Source organism: Taudactylus pleione, unplaced genomic scaffold (assembly GCF_031769625.1).
Source record: "Taudactylus pleione unplaced genomic scaffold, aTauple2 ptg000086l, whole genome shotgun sequence".
NCBI lineage: Eukaryota > Metazoa > Chordata > Amphibia > Anura > Myobatrachidae > Taudactylus > Taudactylus pleione.
The window spans coordinates 23,469,529-23,491,094 of record NW_028284488.1 but is presented as its reverse complement, the minus strand read 5'-3'; the positions used below and the strand labels follow the sequence as shown (position 1 = coordinate 23,491,094).

The window sequence follows — 21,566 nt, the reverse complement described above, 5'->3', positions numbered from 1 at the left end:
CATTAGGAAAACAGGGACACCAAGGCAACATTTTCTGGCATCATTCTGCAGCTAATCTCTTACTGGACTTCTGGTGATCACTTATATTCATTTAAATTCACAAAAATGAAAAAAAAAAACAAGTACAAGTATTTGGTGTGGATGGACTATATTTGACAATATTCCAATTTTCTGGGGGAAATTCACACTAAAGCCATTAAGCAGAGGAAACCTGTTTCATCACCAGGAAACATGAGAATACAAGGACAGCAGGTGTATAGACTGCAGATAATATGTTTACAGCAAAGTCTCTCATGGACTGTTAGGTATATACAGGCTTTACAATAACACGCCACTTCAATGGTTGGTACAGTAGACACATTTATATTCTGGTCCCAATTAATTTTAAATAAGAGATGGGAAAATGATTCAAACTGGGAAGCAATCGGGAAGCCGACTGCCTATATACCGGCAGCCGGCTTCCCGACTGTCTTATCCTGGCATGGGTGAAATGCCGGGCGTCTAGATGTAGATGCCCGCATTTCCCCGACGCTGGGAGACCGGCGCCCGGCATCACGATCGTAGTGATGCCGGGCGCCATGAGCGGACAGCCACTGGGGGGGAGGGTTAGGTTTAGGGCTCCCGGGGGGGACTTAGGGTTAGGCACCCCCCTGGGAGGGTTAGGGTTAGGCTAGGGGGAGGGAGGGTTAGGGTTAGGCACCCCCGGGGGGGACTCAGGGTTAGGCACCCCCCCGGGGGACTTAGGGTTAGGTAGCGGGGAAGGGGGTGGTTAGGGTTAGGCACTTAGAGGGGGGATTAGGGTTAGGCACTTGGGGGGGAAGTTAGGGTTAGGCACCCCTAAGGAGGGTTAGGGTTAGGGAGGTTAGGTTAGTGGATACTTACCTATCCACGATCGGGATTTCCAGCGCTGTCGGGCTTCCGCTGCGTCGCACTCTGCTCCTGTCGGGCTGCCGCTGACGGGAATCGAACCGCCGGCCATTTCATACCCATTCCTTCAAACTATTCATTGATAGCTACAAAGTCAGTAACACACATTCTGAAGGGTCTTTATGATGTATGGTGTCTGCTTTTTTATTAGATTAAATGTAAATTAAAATTAACTGCTAATATATGAGCAGGGTATATTAAAAAAAGCAAATGAATGGGATCATGCTTACATATAAGCAGATTACAGATATTAGTAGCGATTAGCCTTTAGTGGGCTTTAATATTTGAATAGTGAGGGCGGAGAATAGCATGGTTCAGGTTTATATTGTAGTACAATACAAGACAAACAATGATAAAGAGGCTAGCTGATCATAAGCTCACACAGCTGTTATGTTTTTTGTACCTGAACTTGCCATCCACCAATTGCTCAATGTTAAGTGTGAATAATATATTTGAAAACTCTGTGACTCATTTTTAGGACTTAAAAATAATCCTAGTACCTGTATTTGTTTTGACCCAAAGCAAACAAACTAATGGGTCACTCCAATTAGGTGCAAGCTTGCAAATGCATGTTTGTTTCATGAAACGCGCACACTTCGCACAAATGCTCGCTCCGGAAATACGCTCGATCCAATTAGAGATTACTCGCAGGGAGGATGTGAGAATTTTCTATAGCACTCGACTTGCAAGAAGGGCATGTAAAAGTGGGGAAGCCACCCTGGACCCCAAAAAAGTGACAGCAGAATCCTATAGAAGGCTGTTAGTGGGCATAATGAAAGTACTGGAGGTTTGTAAATGGTGTCAAATGGCTGATTTGTGCACTTTTTAAAAAAATAAGGAATAATGATGAAGAGCCAACTTTTTTCGTTTAATCTGAAACTAATTAAATGAAAAATGCAAAATAAAAGTAAAAAAAAAAAGGTAAATTTGTGTTAAGTTAAGGGGCTCTATTTATTAACATTATTTTTACTAAAATAAAGTGAAAAAGAGTGTTTTCACACCCTTTTCACATTATTTTAGTTTCACCTGTATTTATTACAGGGCAATTGGAGTAGAATTAGTAAAATTCTACTCCAACCCCCAGTATCACTTATTTTTAGTAAAGCAGATCGCATTTCCCATAATTGTAATGGGAAATGTGATCTGTGTGCAAGTTACTAAAAATAAATAGTAAAAAAATACCGGGGGAAGCCCTGTGATAATAACGCCACCTGGAGGTGGCGTTATCCAGGGTCTCCCCCGGTTACCGGGCTCCCACTCTGCTCTAACGGGGAGAGCAGAGGCGGGAGCCGGTACCAGTAATCAGCTATGTGGTCTAAGCAGACTGCAAGCTGATTGCTGTAAAAAAAAGAAAAAAAAAATTAAACATTTTTTTTTTCACTTACCTGAATCCAGGGACCGGTGATCGGGCCTCCGGTGATGGCTCCTCTCCGGTCAGCTGGTCTCCCACAGTGCACTGGGGCCCGGTGATCAGGTGATCGGGCCCCAGTGCAGTATGGGAGATCACCTGATCGGGAAGCCCGGAGAAGACCACCGGAGGCCAGGAGGATGCAGGTAAGTGTAATGAAGGGAGGGGGGGTCGCGGGGGGGGGAGGGGGGGTCGCGGGGGTCCGCGATCGCGGGGGCGGGGCTTAGCACCGGGGGCGGGGCTTAGCGTCGGTGGGGGGGTAGTAGCGGTGGTCGGTCGGCGCATGCGCGGGCTCTTAGTCGCGGTATTTTTTCCGAAAATACCGCGACTAGAGTGCGGATGGGATCCGCAGGGACAGAGCTTTATCGCAAGCTCTGTCCCTGCAAGGGATTTATAGTAAATCCCTATGATATTACCTGAATTCGCAATGCGAATTCACTCGGTAATATCACACTACAATCCACATTCAATATGCGGATTGTAGTAAATAGAGCCCAAGGTCACTAACGTTTTAAAACAAAATATAAGAAAAAATTATAAAAAGCAATTATAGGCATGAGAGACTGACACTCTGTAAGTCATACGTTTCTAGACCAGCAAGCCTCTCCCTTCCTGAAATGAGGACTACTGGGAAATTGTGCACGGACAGATTGAGAGATGTGCACGGACTCCCATGTTTTGGTTTTGGAAAAACCACCCTCAAATGTTATTGTTTTGGCAAAACCACCCTCAAGGGTATACAATCGGGAAACCGGCTGCCTTAATACCGACAGCCAGCTTCCAGACTGTCATATCCCGGCGAGGGTGAAATGCAGGGCGTCTATATCTAGACGCCTGTCATTTCCCCGACGCCGGGAGACAGGCGCCCGGCGTCCCAATCGAAGGGATGCGGGGCGCCGCCAGCGGACAGCCATGGGGGGGGCAGGGTTAGGTTTAGGGCACCCGGGGGGACTTACGGATATAGACACCCCTCTCGGGAGGGTTAGGCACCCCCGGGGGGGACTTAGGGTTAGACACCCCTCTCGGGAGGGTTAGGTACCCCCACGGGGGACTTAGGTTTAGGTAGTGGGGAAGGGGGGGTTAGGGTTAGGCACTTAGAGGGGGGATTAGGGTTAGGCACTTGGGGGGGAGGTTAGGGTTAGGCACCTCTAAGGAGGGTTAGGGTGAGGGGGTTAGGTTAGTATATACTTATCTTAGCAACGATCAGGATTTCCAGCGCTGTCGGGCTTCCGCTGCCGGGAACTCTGCTTTTGTCGGCCAGGCGCTGCCGGGAATCGAACTGCCGGCCGTGCCATGCGGCCAGCGGTATTTCATACCGATTCCCCCTCAAGTGTTTTGGTTAGGATTCGGTTTTGAATTTCTTTAAAATTAAAAAGTATAAAAACCGATAAAATCATGTCATTTGGACCTGTTTCCATGCAATCCAAAACCCTGATATTCGTGTTTTTAAATCTGAGTTTTTAACTTATAGCAGACTCGAGCCGGGACTGGGTTTGACTATGAACCCCAAAGTTCAGGTGTGCTCGATTTCAGGGAAACCAAACCGCACATCTGTAATGGAAATGGATTGGTGGGGAAAAACGCTGCTTCCCACACTTCATTTTTCATAACCTCTGCTCTTATCAGGTCACCGCCTGGTGCAGTGAAGATAAAATGTTTTTGAACTTCACACAATCAGGTTATGGTGGTAGTGCAATAGTGGAACTGGCTACTGATAGATATAATGGCATACCTATGCCCTTCTAGTATAATACCGAGTGTTACTAGTACAATAGTGGGGTACTACTGATACAAATGTAGACACTACAGCTATGATGCAAGTAAGTCAGCAGGGTGGCCACACTTGCATGCAAGTAAGTCAGCAGGGTGGCCACATTGCATGCAAGTAAGTCAGCAGGGTGGCCACATTGCATACAAGTAAGTCAGCAGCAAGTGTGGCCGCATTGCGTGGACGGAAATAAATGCGTGATGCACACATATTTCCATCACCTCAACCATCCGCTTGTTGAAGTAGCTGTCATTACAATCAAAGTGCATTTGCAACAACCCTATACCTGGTGCAGGAGATCCCTCCAGCTGATATAGATATTGTATATACGGCTTGAGTAAATTACCGAAACATAACAAATTCACACAACTTTGCAGTGACTCACAATCCTGACACATTGGTGTGCTATTCCTGATTTACATGACCAAGCGTCAGTCCCGCTGTTGGTTATAATAATAAACTATTGTACAGTATAACTAACACCACGTCCTATCCTAATGGATGTTTGTCCAGTTCAGCCGGCATGAATATGATATTGCTCAGCTTGGTGTCCATGGTAAATGTTTTACTGGGTTTTTGTAAATGCAGTATCATGAAATCTTACAACTGAACAATCAGTCACAATCTTAACAGTCATTCACAATATTAATATACTAGACTAATGTTGTACAATCACAAACACACTCTACCTTTTCATTATTTTGCTACTTAAATAGTTACAATGTTTATATTTTAATAAATGTTAATAAAAGTTGTGTGTCTTGTGAATTTGTGTATACAGTATGCAGTAAGAGGCACCTCTCCTTTAGAGAAGAAATATGTTACTCCTATCATACACTGTAGGCGAGAAAGTCAGTGACAGATTGATGCAGTAGAATTCCATCTCTTACATGATCTCTGGGTGCATATGTTTGCTTGGTGCTCAGAGTTACCAGCATTAGAAACTAAATTAATAACACATAACCATCTACAATACATATGCAACAATTTGTACAAATCTTCAATGGAAGTTTGAGTAAGGGCCTGATTTAGGTTGGATCGCAAGGCTGCGGACGCACGCAACTAGTCGATGTTTGTGTACTGCGCAGCCACTGCGATCGGGTATGCAAAGGCAGTGGCACAAAGAAATTAATGACGGGAAGCACTGTTTGGGGATGTAGAGGGGGGGGGGGGTGGATGGAGGAACGCAGGTATGCCTGTGCTTTAGAACGCTGTTACAGGGGTGTGCATAATTAAGCTCCTGCGATGGCATATGCAGCCAGAGGTCAAGATGGCGACAGGAATTTTCGTAGTTTGTGAGTTAGGATCAGCTCAACCACAACTGTGCGTATGGGTCCGATGTTACTCTATGTTACCGATGTATTTGCTGACTTGTGGATGTATGTAATGGTAAGTGGGTGGCTTTATACAGTGGTTGGCGTCTTGGTAAGGTGCTGCGATTGCACTGCGATCACATTCATTTGCATATTTTCTAAGCGAGTGGGTGAGTGCTATTGCAGACTTACGATCTGTCCTGAATCAGGCCCTAAGGTCACAAAGAAGCAGGACAAGTTCTATGTTTTATCAGTACTTAGACAGAGCTTATCAGTCTTGTCTAATGCGTACACACCTATAGATATATCTGTCCAATCCGTCTGCTGGGATGGAAAATCTGGTACTGTATGGGAGCAAATAACAATAGAAATTTGTTACCAAACACTGGAAAATGGACCAGATTCTCCTTCCCACCAGACAGATTGAACAGATATATCTATAGGTGTGTACACACCTTTAGTCACATTGTCATTTCAACACCAATAAAGCCTGATACAGTATATGCGGGATGCAATCGGGAAGCCGGCTGGCATTATACCGACAGCCGACTTCCCGACTGTCATATCCCAGTGAGGGTGAAATGACCTGCGTCTAAATGTAGATGCCGCTCATTTCACCGACGCCGGGAGACAGGCGCCCGGCATCCCAATCGAAGGGATGTCGGGCGCTGTGAGCGGACAGCCGCGGGGGGGGAGGGTTAGGTTTAGGGCTCCCAGGGGGGAATTAGTGTTAGGCACCCCCCTGGGAGGTTAGGGTTAGGCTGGGGGGAGGGATGGTTAGGGTTAGGCACCCCCGGGGGGAGGTTAGGGGTAGGCACCCCCCCAGGGGGACTTAGGTTTAGGCAGCGGGGAAAGGGGGGATTAGGTTTAGGCACTTAAGAGGGGGGATTAGGGTTAGGGGGGGAGGTTAGGGTTAGGGGGGTAGGTTAGGTTAGTTAATACTTACCTAGGGACGATCGGGATTTCCAGCGCTGTCGGGCTGCCGCTGCCGGGATCTGTTCCACTGTCGGCCTGACGCTGCCGGGAATCGAGCTGCCGGCCATGCGGCCGGCGGTATTACATACCGATTCCGTATATGCTACTAGTGTTTATCAGGCCATTTACAAAGCACTGTTATAAAAGGAAGTTTCAGTCGTATATACTTAACTTGCTTGTTGGTCAATGAAGTGCACTATTAAATGAAATAAAGTTGTAAGATGGCGCAAGTATGATAAGCATGTACATATGTGCTAGAACAACATATCTGGATAAGAGTACTAAGAACAACAAACTCATTTTTTACACTACCGCCACATTTTGTCTTGTTACTTTATATAGTATTTGTGTCATTAAACAGCTCCTTGAAGTCTCTGCTGATAATGTCTCCTAGCAATGCAATGCATGGACCTCAGTGCATGTGTACAATGTCAACACACAGTATCACCCAAAAACATTTGTTCTCACTTATGAAAGGTATCGCTGATGGTTTTATCTTAGTTGCATAGGTGTCAGAATCTGGGGGATGTGAACGTTGTATATTTAATAATAGCTATCTGTTTAATTATATAGTTGTTAACCTGTAAACACTGGTTTGGTATACCTGTAAATCACATAACAGCAGCAATGCAATATATTTATTATATGGAGAAAATATCTAAATACAGCAAAAACATCTGCTTTACACTATTTATAAAGCCCCCTGGTCGGCCATATCTAAAGCCTGGTATCAACAGTGAATACACTGGCTGGCTATTTTCGGCAATAGCTTCCCCATGCGATGTATCTTAGGATGACGACTGCAGAGGCAAATGCTTTCTTATAAACAAAGCAAATGCTTTCTTATTAACATAAAGCATTATCTCCTTTGTAAATGATGTTAAGATAATTATTCATTTCTATTTTTGTCCAAAAACACTTTACACAAAAGGAATACCACTGCGCTCAAAAAGAACAACATATCATATATGTGTCTAATCCTTATCAAGTGAAACAAGGAGGCTTATTTGTACAGTATAGTAAGTGGATAGTAATTTAATTAGTAGTAGGGAACAATAGAAACAACGTTAGAGAGGATTTCCCAGTTAGTCATCCGAACCACTTGCCTAAAGCTAGGTAACACGATGTGATTTTTCGTTCGAACCAACAAACAGCACAATTTTTCTGCGAGTGGAAGCACCCGATATCAGCTGTACACACTATACAATTTATTTTAAAAACCTGCCAATTTTCAGGTGCATGGATCGATAGTTGCATATGTCCGCCCACAAGGACCATGACGTAAATATGGAAAACCGTAGGAAATATGGTTAGATTATCATGAATGCCCACACACTGTATAATATTGGGACCTTTTAGCTGATATCTTCTGTCAAGTGGCTGATTCCATAATTGAAGCCAAGTGTTTCTGGCCCTTTTTTGGACCATTTTATTGGCGTTTGGCCAAGACTCTCATGCCTACACACAACACCAAAAATAGCCCAATCACCTGATCATTGGCAAATTGGCCCAATAATTGTATAATGTGTTCCTAGCTTTAGAGTCCTGCTGTTGTCCGGGTATACAGATGTGTCCACATACATCTTACCTCCGTGCGTTACAAGTTGCGTTAAACATAGCACGTGAGCACCATGCGACTCGGTAGGTGCCAAGCATCTATTTGTGCGACCTTTTACCTTTAAATGCGTCGAATTCACAGAGCGATGCCAGTAGGAGGCACAAGCAGCTTCTGCTGATCAAAATGATAAGCAGCTATATTAAGTGTGCAACTGCGGGTGTATCTGCATGTTAAATGTTACGATACAGCGTCAGCGCCTGTGACACTGTAACGTGGCATTTCGCATGCAGACGGCATGGCGCAACTAGAAGAGATTTTTAACATGCAAGGAAGTAAGATGTATGTGGACACATCTGTATAAACAAACTGGCCAATGAGTGCATGGGAACAACCGCTGCTGGGTACCCATGGTCGTGGCAGAGATGAGCTACGGTGTGCAGCTCCATAGGATAACCTCCGGTATATGTGATAGATGTTGGGTTCCACTGTGAACATAATAAATGCACTACCTGTGGCTCCAACACCTATGCTGGGTAGGAACTTTCCACTTATGTCCACGATTTCACATTGCATTTGCACTTTATTGAAATATTGGAAGTGCTTATTGGACGCTCCATAGGAGTAATTAACACAAAATAAAGGTGTTCATCTGCTTGTTTTTCTATTTGTTTGCTGCTTCAACATTCCTAAGGATTTTTGTATCAATTTTATATCTTTTATCTGTAGTTTTATGACTAGTTTTTTTCATGTACATGTTTTATATGTCTCAATACAACCATTTTTATATCAGCCATTCGACATAGAGTACCACTATATATAGGTTGCAATATATTCTGCGCTAGGGATTTATTCACACCACCATATCCATAGATAGCAAGTAAAAGATTGGTTGCTTTAGCCAACACCATCATTGTTTTATTTAGAAGATTTGATATGGTAATGGAATGATAACTTAAAAAAATAAAATACAGTACAAACTTTAGATTGTAGTAATACATTGATGAGCTTTGGCATACTTACTACATATAAATAGGTTCCATAGGGTAATATTTAAACCCTCAGTTATTAAGGGGGAATGTGGTCAGACCACCTACAATGGCATGGCATGCCTATGAAAGGAGAAGGAAGGCCTCCATTAATATTACTATCTCAGACAGCAAAATGTTGTAAAAGTCATTATCACACTCATCATCATTAACACAGTGGAATAAAGTTTTAATTAATTTGGTATTTCATGTATACTTTTGGCTGCCCACAACTGCTGGTTCTAGAGGCAAGACTTACCTTGCCAGGACTTTCAAATGCAATTATATTGGCAGGCTTAAATGATGGAATGATACAAGGAGATATATATACTAATGGTCGCTTTGCAAAGCCACCGGTCATCGACAGTTTTAAAATGGCAACAGGAATAAATGCTATATGAGTCTTATTGAGTATAAATTCCTGTTGCCTTTTTAAAACTATTGATCAAAGTCGTTGATAATCTGCTGCTTTGATAAACCGATGGAAAGTAAGTATACCAAAGGAGGGGCAAGCCTAATATTATGCTCAATGATGCCAAGTTCTACAGATCAGGTCCTCCTTTGTAGAGGGCCCTAACACAGAGAAAGAGGTTTCCAGAGGAGGGATATTGAAATAAAGATAAAGGGAGGGTGGGAAACCATTTTTTAACCAGAGAAACTTTTAATTCAACTTTTAATTAAATCGCTGTATTAGAATGTACAAATTAAGTTTCCTGAGAGAAAAGATTACCTGCAATCACGCATACACCTATGACCAGTGTGGTCAAGAGCAATTGGTCATGCTTATTCCTGGCAGCTGTGCTGGATTGTTATGCGGCTCTCTCCTGGGAGAGAGCCGCAACTCAAGTTCACAACAGAAATGTAACGTAAGGTGCCTACACACTAGGCGATGTGCTCACAATGCAATATCCGATATCCCTTGAACTCTCCCCGGCAGCTCCCAGGCTCTCCAGGACACAATATGGTGCTAAAAAGTGTTCAGTCTGACTTAAGATCTATTGTGCACAAAATCTATCTATTGCACAACATGTGTATGAGATTGGCAAATCTTGCCTGCAGCGGGCAAGATCTGAAGATGCGATGTATGACCAGCGGGTACGCACATTGGCATCGTGATCATGAGTTGACACGATTTGGACATATTTTACACGATTTGTCGTTCCAATGCGTCGAAGTCGGGCGAATCGTGTAAAATATCGTCTAGTGTGTAGGCACCTTATGTATATCAATAGGTTTCAAAATTGCAAACTCAGCCTCATCAAAAACACCCTTTCCAAAGTGCTCTGTTCCTGGTCTTCCTTCTTAATGTATGGATGCAGTCATCTATGTTGAACTAATTAATTGATAAGAAGTGTGTTTTTGTAACAGGTGACTGCAAATATAAGTGGGAAGTCCAAAAGCAAAGAATTTTGTACCAGGAGGTAGGCAGTGGCAAACGCAGGATTTCTAGAGGGGGGTTTCCAAATGCTTGACTTTAGAGCGAGTGTGCCCAGTCCATGAAGAGGGCATAATTAGCACTTAACCAGCTTTAATATGTGTCATACATAGTGTATAGCGTGTCATGATAATTCCAGCATATACAGGACCAGTGATCACAGTAAGCCATTGTATATGAGCTGAATGTTTTTATTTCAGATGTAGGCTCCATTCCAGAGCATTGGAGCAAGTCCGGGAGTCTGGGGGAGCAGCAGAAGAACCCAGCACTACCCTGGGCATATATATGTACATATTGGTCTCGTCATGCACTGGATAGTGTATTATTATATGGTATTAATAATTAACCATATTGATGGTCTATAGCAGTGCACCCCTAACAGATCATGTTTTCCAGATCTCCTAGTTGATGCACAGATGTATGTTAAAAGATCCACAGGCTGGTGTTAATTATTTAATTTGTGATACTGAGAAGCACATGCAGCACTAGTAAAATTCTATATTACTATTTCTATTGTGGTCATGGTGTGGGCTGGGGAGGGGGGTTTCCAGGCAACTGGAAACCCCCCCTGCGTTTGCCTATGGTAGGGGTCATGTTGGAAGGTATGCAAACTATAAATATGTTTTAAGAGGTTATCAAAGTGAAACCCTGTACGTACGAGAGCAGGATGGGGTGACTCAAATAAAAACAAATACTTTTATTAGTTGAATGTTCCTTTAAGTTTTTTTTTAGTTTTTTCTTTAGACTTATAAATTTAACTAAACAATAGTAAGAGCTTATGGGTAAAACTAGTTATTCCATGAACCTTATATACAGTACACTGATGTGCTAAAAGTGATAGGATAGCAGTATGTAAAGGTAATAGTAGGTGGCATCACCGTACTGTGAAGTCTTGGAAATGCCCAGACCTGCATCAGTTGTAATCTGATATCTTATGAGTTAGTCTGAACACCAGCTAGGCTGCTCATGGCAAGGCGACATGAATTATCAGAGTTCAAACGGGTCACGATATTAAGTGCCTGATAGGACTTTCCAATTCCGAAGTTGTGCGGACAGTCAACATTACCCGATCTATGGTGTCACATGTGTACCAGGAGTACCTCATGGAAGGCATTACTACCCACCGTGGGCAGTGCAGTGGCTGACCATGGGTGCTTAATGATCGTGACCAGCAGCGTCTGGCCAAAATTGTCCGATGGCTCAAATCCAGAGCCGGCCCTAGGTATAGGCAAAGTAAGCAAATGCCTAGGGCATTTGGAATACCTAGGGGCATCCAGGCCCGCCTAGGCCATCGGAGGTTTGGGGAAGGCACAGCAGGGACACCTGCTGCCGGGTGGGCATAGACTCTGTTATTGCTGCTGCGCAGCGTCCACGATCGGAGCTCAGCTGACAGCTCAGATCGGGCCTGGCAGCAGCAAACTGTGAGCAGACAGCAACTGTTTGCGGGGACGGTTCACCTGGGTGGCAGCTAGTGGTTAGCACTGGGGTGGCATGCACCGGGACGCAGCCTGCCAGCCTGAGCTGAGAACAGCGTGTACCTCGAGTCGGGTCGCTGTGCAGACTGCAGCCATTGCGGTCAAGTAAAGTAAGTCTGGAACTGGGAGAAGGCCAAGGTGCTGTGGTCATCACTGCTGGGAGAGGGACGTTGGCTATTGGGAAGCCGCTGGTAAAATTACCGACAGCGACATCCCGATAGCCAGAATCCCAACACCCAAAGGAAGTAACAGTAAGTATTTTTCTAACCCCTACCCTAACCAACCCTCCTTGGTGCCTAACCCTAACCTCCCCCCGTACTGCCTAAACCTAACCACCCCCTCTCCGCACCCTAAACCTAACACCCCCTCCCCGATACCTAAACCTAAACTTAACCTCATCATGTCCTTCACACATAACCTGTTCTTTTACTTAATTATTTCGCTATTTCTTCCCAAAATGAAAAGATTACTAGAAAAAAAAATCACATGAACTGACCAAAATGAAAAAATATGCTTGTAATTCAGCATATAAAGTGTACAAACACTTGGGGGATATAGTATTACATTACACATTTTACACTGCATTGTTACATACTTGTTGCAGACAAGTAAAAGCAGTCCCCCATGTGGTTTACAAGTCAGTCCATTTTTGTCACTAAAAATATTACATTCAGAATAAATCATTTTCCTGAACCGGATTAACAGGATTTGTGAGTAATGCATTTACTCAAAATAACTTTAAAGGTTTCATATTTAGGAGTAGATTTACTAAGCATCGACTTAAATTTTTTGGGTGATTTTCTGTCGGTTTTGCAATCAGCCATTTACTAAATGCAAAACCAATGGTAAATAGACAAAATGCTAGACTTTAAAACACTTTAGGACACTGGACCAACTATTCATTATTTTACAGAGATACCGGAGATTTACTAAGCATCAGTTTGCAAACTGTCCAAAAACTGGCCACAAACTGACAGCAAACCCACCCAAATAATAACTACCAACTGACAGGCAAGTATGAGTTTCATTTGTTTTTCGTTATTGGAAAACTAAAAATATAGTGTTGTTACCTCATAAAGGATAGGTGCTTCATTGATATCTACTATACACTGGCAATTGTTCAAAAATAAAAAATACAATTAAAATATTTGTCGAAATAGGCTTACATCTGCCTGTTGCAACATATTGTGTGAAACATAGCACAAAACCAGTATTACACATTTGGTGTAACTTTACAAAATATGTTGTTTGTCGTGTTAACATTTTTTTTTCACAGAACCAATAAACAAACATTTTAATGGTATGTATGTTGAAATGTAAACTTAATGTCAGCAAATAATTGGACATTATCGTTTCCATTCACAAAGTGAGGATAGGTCCTCAGGGTTTATGTGGGTGGGTCCTCTCTGCTCCTTTCCCTCTCCCACTCTATCTAATTCTAAACGAATAACAAATAACACAAAGAAGACAGACAAGACAAACACTGAAAACTAAAACTTACACACTAACACTACACTCATCACAAACACACCATATTCACACACAAATAAACACTGGCAGCTAGTGTTCATTCTAACACCCTGCACCTGTCACAACCCGTGCTTTCCTCTTTCCTGCCTGGGGCGTCACTCTCTGCTCTGGTGCTTCTAGCACACTGATGCAACAAACTGCTGAGATACAGACCAGAGTGTGCTAGAAGCACCAGAGCAGAGAGCGATACCCCAGACAGGAATGAGGAATTGCAAGGGTGGTGACAGGTGCAGGGTGCTAGAATGAACACAAAAAAATTACACCAGACAAAAAAATAAGACAAACTTTAGACTCAGACAAGACTACACAGAAAATGACAAGACTACTCCTTTAGAAATCCATCGCAGTAACACTCACCAAGCTTCTCTAACAAATCACCTCTCACCTACTACCTCCAACCACCAAACTACTCCCTCACCATGTAGCAATTCTTGTTCAGGTGGGGGCAGGTTTATAAGGGATTTGTGAAGTAGAAGTTGCATGTTTTACCCTATAGAAAACCACCAGGAAGTGTTGGTCTGTTTGTGGTCTATTTTTGGTTGGTTTTGTTTTCATCAGAAATATCAAAACCGATGACAAAACCGACCAACATTGCCATCGTTTTTCAAATGACACTGAAAACCTAAGGATAGTAAATACAAACCTTTTAAACACAAACACGCCGTCTATAGCCGTCGGTTTCCATTGGTTTTAAAACCGATGCAAAACCAACGTTTACTAAATTTACCCCCCCGAGTCAGACTATGTGAAGTAGAGATGTAAGAACATACAGCAGCGACCCATTTATCAAAATGGCATGCAAATACAAATTTTCACAGCTATTTTTTGAGGGGCCAGCTCCTCTGCGATACTTGCCAACAGTAGAAAGCCCATGATTCAATAAAAATAAATAAATATATTTAAATTTTAAATAAATACATTTGTAAATAGTAGAAAAAAATATTTATTTTTTTTAATGGAGAAGAAAAATACTTTATTTAGCAATACCGCATTTCTTTATTTATTAGTTTCCACTATTACCATCCTGAGATGGTGATGATGATTGCAGGACAGTGGTGGTACTATTACTGTAATTTTCTTTGTTAAATATATGATTACTACCTTTCCCATACTTGCCAATAACAATACTCGGTGATAGCTACTGGTAATATTCACTTTTCCCCGAAATTAAGGGTTTTTTAAAAAAAATAATAGACACCACACGCTTGATTATGGGGGAGGATTGTTTTTATAGGATGTTTTTTAATTTCATCCCTCATCTCCCCTGTTAACTGTCTGTTACTCTTCCATAATGTTTGACAGGAGCATTGCATTCAGGAGAGACATGCGAGGTCATCATTTTATGCTACGAAAACACAGTGCAATCATCCAATCGTGGATCTGACTTCAGATAATGGCCAGGGGGCAGATTAGAAGGAGAGGAAGTTCTACAAAAATGATATAACTAAGGTCTACAAGAGAGCTGAGGATAATTAGTAAAGTGCATAAATTATAACTAAAAAGTAAATACAGTTACTTCTAAAAACATATAAATTTTCACAGCTATTTTTTGAGGGGCCAGCTCCTCTGCGATACTTGCCAACAGTAGAAAGCCCATGATTCAATAAAAATAAATAAATATATTTAAATTTTAAATAAATACATTTGTAAATAGTAGAAAAAAATATTTATTTTTTTTAATGGAGAAGAAAAATACTTTATTTAGCAATACCGCATTTCTTTATTTATTAGTTTCCACTATTACCATCCTGAGATGGTGGTGATGATTGCAGGACAGTGGTGGTACTATTACTGTAATTTTCTTTGTTAAATATATGATTACTACCTTTCCCATACTTGCCAATAACAATACTCGGTGATAGCTACTGGTAATATTCACTTTTCCCCGAAATTAAGGGTTTTTTTAAAAAAATAATAGACACCACACGCTTGATTATGGGGGAGGATTGTTTTTATAGAATGTTTTTTAATTTCATCCCTCATCTCCCCTGTTAACTGTCTGTTACTCTTCCATAATGTTTGACAGGAGCATTGCATTCAGGAGAGACATGGGAGGTCATCATTTTATGCTACGAAAACACAGTGCAATCATCCAATCGTGGATCTGACTTCAGATAATGGCCAGGGGGCAGATTAGAAGGAGAGGAAGTTCTACAAAAATGATATAACTAAGGTCTACAAGAGAGCTGAGGATAATTAGTAAAGTGCATAAATTATAACTAAAAAGTAAATACAGTTACTTCTAAAAACATTTGAATAAACAGAATTTAAAAAGGTAATCCTCAGGAGACTATTCATCTGAATAATGTAACTATCGAGTACTGACTATTTACACTACTACAAATAGATAAGTACATATGCAAAACTGTGATTGATTTTACTTAGATTTAAAACTTAAAGTATGAAATATTGCATCACCTGGGATATGCCCTTATTTGGCCTTACCATGTGTATAACAGTCACCCGTTACATGCCTCACAACATTATTAAAATAAGTATTGGCCATTATCCACCCAAACCTTGCTGGGATCTACTCAACTATTGAGAGATTTAACAACTCTGACTCTTTATGGCAGGGGTGGGGAACCTTTTTTTCTGCCGGGGGCCATTTTGATATATATATATATATATAACATTATTTGCGGGCCAAGTGCAGGCCACGCCCCCTCTATGTGACGTCACACTGGGCGGGGCCACAATCGCCAGTGATTACAGCAATGCCTGGAGCATCCTGAGGATGCTTCGGGGACCTGTAAGGGCAGCGGTGTGACTGTCTGAAGCGTACTAAGGACGCTCCAGGCGGCACTGCTGCATAGATTCTGGCTGCAGGGTGCCATTATAGGCACCCTGCTATCCAGATGAAGCTAGCAAAAAAAAGCTCAGAGGGCCAGACCAAATGATTCCGGGGGCCTTGTACGGCCCCTGGGCCTGAGGTTCCCCATCCCTGCTTTATGGAAACATGCAGGTATGCCTAATGTAAACGGGATGCTAGACACAAAGTAGACATCAAATAGAAGCCAGTTACAGTGCTATGATGAATGTGTTAATTATGCATAAATTGATTATGGAAAGACTATAAATAAAAATGGATTAGCACTTTATATGCAATACTATGCAACCCTGAAATAAAAGATAATGAGAAAATAATACTTTTGTTGCAATAAGGAATTACAAAGAATTTTATTTCCTCTTATGCTTATCAAGAAAATCTGTTATTGGTTTAGTACCTGCACCATAATGAAATATGCAGGATTGTTCCTGCCATGTGGTGGGGTAAATATCTCCTCTCACTTTGCAGGTACCGGGTGAAAACAAGGGTGCCTTAGGGGGTGGGGGGTTGTGAAGCTATTCTGCAGGTACGAAGTACCTGGGCATGTGACTGTCAGGGGTACGGGCTTCAGCAGGCAGTGCAACACGTTAAGAGGCCTCTAGTATTCACAACAGGGTCCAACAGATCTTCCACGCGGTCCTGGGTGCCATGGGAGACCATCAATATCATTTTAAATTGCTGTCATTCATCGTTGTCCCTGCTTGTACAATGTTCATGATGGGCAAAGGCCGTGCTTGGTCAGTGAGTGATACAATCATTATTCTCCCCCATGGAGAGTGCTGGCAGACAGCAGAAAGCAAGTAGGTCAGGAGTAGCTCTTATATATAATGTAGTTCCTTGCATGTTTTAAGCATCTTGGCTGCACATGCCTTAACACTTACTCCAACTGAATGAATGAAAAACATAATTTTACCAGTAGGACATTGAGCATGCACCATTGCAAAAATGAGACACACTATATTATATAAGAATTATGGTCAATGGTGTCATATAATTCAATGTTTTGAATTTTGAATGCAATTTTTATTGTGCATTCAAAACACATTGAAATGGTATGAAACGTAATACGATTCACAACAAAAATGCATGGACTGTGACGTTTACAAAGTAGTTTGCAATTATTGTCAGATCGTCCAGTAAAAAAATGAACACCATGGAAATACTATTTTGTGCCAAGAGTCACAAGTATAATATGCAAAAGATGATTAGGGTTGTGAGTGGACATGGCCTATCCCAACTCTATAATGCAGTGCAAAAATAGAAATGACCTTAATGTACAGCATTGAAAAGTATGCAGAATTCTCCCTGCATGCAGAATATTTGCATTTGCACACATTGCAGTGTAACATACTGTACTATGGCCCTGATTCAGAGCCGGACGCTCTGACAAGAGCGCTCGCTCTGAATCAGGGCCCACCTCCATAAATATGGAGCGTCCTCTTGGACGCTCGTATAGCTGTGGGTCACCACCCACAGCATATACGAGCGTGCAGGATGATGGTCGCGATGGTCTTGACCATCGCCACTGCGAGCAGAAGCCTGAGTTTCTCAACCGCAAGGCCAGGAGTGATTTTGGCTCTATCAGAGCCAAAATCACTCCCACTGACATCACTAGTGATGTCAGTGGGGCCGGCTTCTGACGGTAGGCGTTCCCTTGGGAACGCCTCCGTCTGGCAGGCACGCCCCCGGCACGCCCACCAAAGGGGGCGTGCTGTCAATCAACATCGACAGCACGCCCCCTTTGATCAGACACTACGAGCGAAGGAAAGTCCTTCGCTCGTCGCGTCTCGCACATGCGCACGACGGAGCTCCCTCCGTCGTGCGCATGCGCAGTCCAGACCATCGACCCACTTGCGAGCGAACAGCCGCTCGCGAGTGGGTCTGAATCAGGGCCTATGCTCGGCTGGAAATTCTACGCAAAATTAGCCCTAACTCTACATCAGCCCCTAAGTCATGCAAGCTGAATTTAGGTTTTACCTTGTTTTATTAAGTTATGCATCTACTATCTAGCATTATTGTATTGTACATATATGAAGCTGGCTAGGGAAGATTCTGCACTACATTACAGCCTACGTTGCCGAATCAGGGAGGAACATGCAGTCCACCATAAAAATATAGGCTGGGGGCCTGATTCAGAGATGGACGCTAATGTGATCGCAGATGCAATTTCGTACGGAAAGCAGCTGTGAATATATGCTAACGGTTCAAAAGATCACCCTAGCATAGGGATGCCCACTGCTGCCTTCTTACCTGCACAGGGCATCGCTTACCTGCGAAAATATCGGTAACATCGATGCATATATCAAGCAGCCATCTTGTCTGACCAGCTGCAGACTCGCCAACTCTCCTGCCATGCAGAGGGCTCTTATGCTGCGTAAGAGATCGTAGTGGCTTATTTATACACGCCCATGTAACGGCGTTTAAACGGTCAGACACGTCTGTGTTTTTCTGACCACCCCTCATTATCACCCCCAAACGCTGACTACCTGTCACTCACTTTGAGATGGGATCCTCTGTGTGTCTGTAATCGCAATTCGATCACTGCACAATGGCAAACAATTGCTCAATCAGTCATCTTTCAAACAAGTTTACCAACATTTACAAAAATGATATAGCAGGCACCACAGTAATTTCTGGGCCATGCACAATGAGATATTGGGCCAAATACAAAGCTGCAAGAAACCTTTTTGTAATCTATTCCTCAGCTGTATGTGTATAATATATGTAAATATTGTGTGGTGTGGTGGTGTGGTAAAGAGGGTTATATGTGTGTCTATACTGCCTAGAATACTGTGATGTGTGTGCCTGTATTGATTAGTAGGGTAACACTTCACATACTCAATTTACAGACATATCACTCACCCATTCTACATTCACAAAACATAGAGAACACATTTTACTGACTTACTATATGCACACAGTGCTGATGCATAACATACAGCAGCCTTTTTTTCATAACATTTGTTCATGTTATGTTCATATAGCATAGTCAATTACTGTAGGGAGTTACTAATATGACACATACTCTTACTGACATCTGCACATTCTACTAACATGTCCAGTTTACTGACACAAATAAATTCCATTAATATAAAGATTTACTAACAAGTCCACACACTTTCTGGCAAATTGCACCCTCATGCCGTCACCTCTGTATTTAAGAAATGACTCCTGACAAGCTGGAGTTGCAGGTTACATTGTCAACTTTATAAGAAGCCTGCTGAAGGGAAGGTGGGGGAAGCAGAGTCAATTTAGATAAGACTGTCTTGAAGCACTGTACTATGGCTCTCATTTGTCTATAAACACAAGCCCTGTCTGCACACACAAGTCAATATACTATGATTTATCATTTCTGAAAGGAAAACAGGGTAACCCTTAGTGACCTGGCTACATTATCATTACAAGCAAATGAGGTTAAAGTGCCTTTAACATTACCAGCCCTGACACTTCTCTAGTATTCCACCTTAGCTTGGCTTATATAATGAGAGCAGGAAGCCTAGCTTCCTTTGTGCATCCAGCAGTGTTGAGATATTATAGTGTAAAGGCAGATTATTCTCCCAAGCGCTGCTACTAGGCAGATATTAAAGAATGCTATAGGATTTGATAGGGGTCATGTTTCAGACAGGAAACTGTGCTATGTTCTCGCAGTGCAAGAACTGATCAATATCCATCACATTTGGCCATTATTTTATACTGTACTATCTCATACATTAATAGCACTGCTTGACGTTTTGGGGAAACCTGTATTATAATGCGATGTTTATATGAAAATGAACGTTTACTATCCAATTCAGAAAGCAAAATAGTATTATCCATGATAACATCTGGTCATGATACTGTAACGTACAGTCCTACTATTTAAAGGGACAGTACTACCAGGCTTATCAGGGGCACAGCCCAGTGCGTTGCGTGCTCTGACAGCCCCGTACATTTCTTTGTCACAGAAACGCAATGGTTAACCCAAAATCACAAATAACTATTAGGTAATGGGTCTTCGCTCTGTGAATTTGGTTTCTCTGCTACATAGTGTACCCTGCCTTACTGAGCAGCAGTGTTATCACAGGCAACCCCTATAGGCAATATTCCCAATGCACTAAGATGAATTTGTCAAAACAATTATGGTTTAGCGTTCCCTCTAATGCAAAATGTGAGCTACACACATCCCATTTAATAGGCTTAGACAAATCCTAGCCTCACCTCATAACAAGTAGGTAGATTGCTCAGAGCTGTTCCTAGGAGCAACTGTAGGCAGACGGCGAGGCATCCAGTCCAGCAGAACAAGCCCATCTTGAATCCTCCTGATCACTGACTGAATGCAAGGAGCAGATGCTGTATATTGTATACAGAATTATGCTGTATGTGGTGTATTATGCTGTATGCCAGTTGCTGTTGTGTGGAGGATGAGGAGGATGCTCCCTCTATTTCATCGCTCTTCAGACTTCACCTGCTCACAGTGCTAATGGAACAGCGACAAAGCCGGCCAGTGACATCATGACAAGGTGGAGGGGGGGACAAAAGGGTGGGTGGAGAGAAATGGGCTGTGCAGGGCAGTGCTTGGGTGTTGACAGTACTGCAAGCAAGTGCTGGAGTGATAGAAGCAGCTCCAGTCATTGATTTCAGCAAAGGAAGAAAATGAAATTAGCAAAACTGCAACCCATAAAAAAATAAGAGGCTGAAGTTGGCTTCTTATTCGGCCAGCTTCTTATTCATTTCTTATTCACTTCTTAATCATTTCTTATTCACTTCTTATTCAAGCTCCAGCTTCTTATTCAGAAAATGTTACATTAAAACATTTGAATAAAGTTAGATCACTAAACGAATACTATGTAAACAAAGAATTATGTCCCTCACACAGTTTACAATTATTATTTTCCTGGCACAATAAGGATTTTGGCATGAATAGGGCAGTAAAGTGGGCACAGGCACCAGATTTTGTCATTTTGAATAAGAAGCTGTAGTTGTGCAGGGGTTAACTAGCTTCGGTCATCAAATGTTACACTTGAAACCCACAGAGGGTGGTCTGGTACATATGACCCACTTGCTATTTCACTTGACCAACAAAGGATTTTGGCATGAATAGGGCAGTAAAGTGGGCACAGGCACCAGATTTTGTCATTTTGAATAAGAAGCTGTAGTTGTGCAGGGGTTAACTAGCTTCGGGCATCAAATGTTACACTTGAAACCCACAGAGGGTGGTCTGGTACATATGACCCACTTGCCATTTCACTTGACCAACAAAGGATTTTGGCATGAATAGGGCAGTAAAGCGGGCACAGGCACCATATTTTGTCATTTTGAATAAGAAGCTGTAGTTGTGCAGGG

General features: G+C 42.4%; 1 protein-coding gene across 1 annotated transcript in view; it reads right to left on the bottom strand.

Moving 5' to 3' along the window:
- Window positions 1–20,676, bottom strand: part of ELAPOR2 (endosome-lysosome associated apoptosis and autophagy regulator family member 2) — a 133,607-nt gene extending 112,931 nt beyond the window's left edge. Inside the window, exon 1 of the mRNA XM_088468793.1 lies at window positions 20,442–20,676. Coding sequence (XP_088324919.1) covers window positions 20,442–20,531 — 90 coding nt within the window. The 5' untranslated portion in view covers window positions 20,532–20,676. The remainder of the gene's footprint in view (window positions 1–20,441) is intronic.
- Window positions 20,677–21,566: the final 890 nt, after the last annotated feature.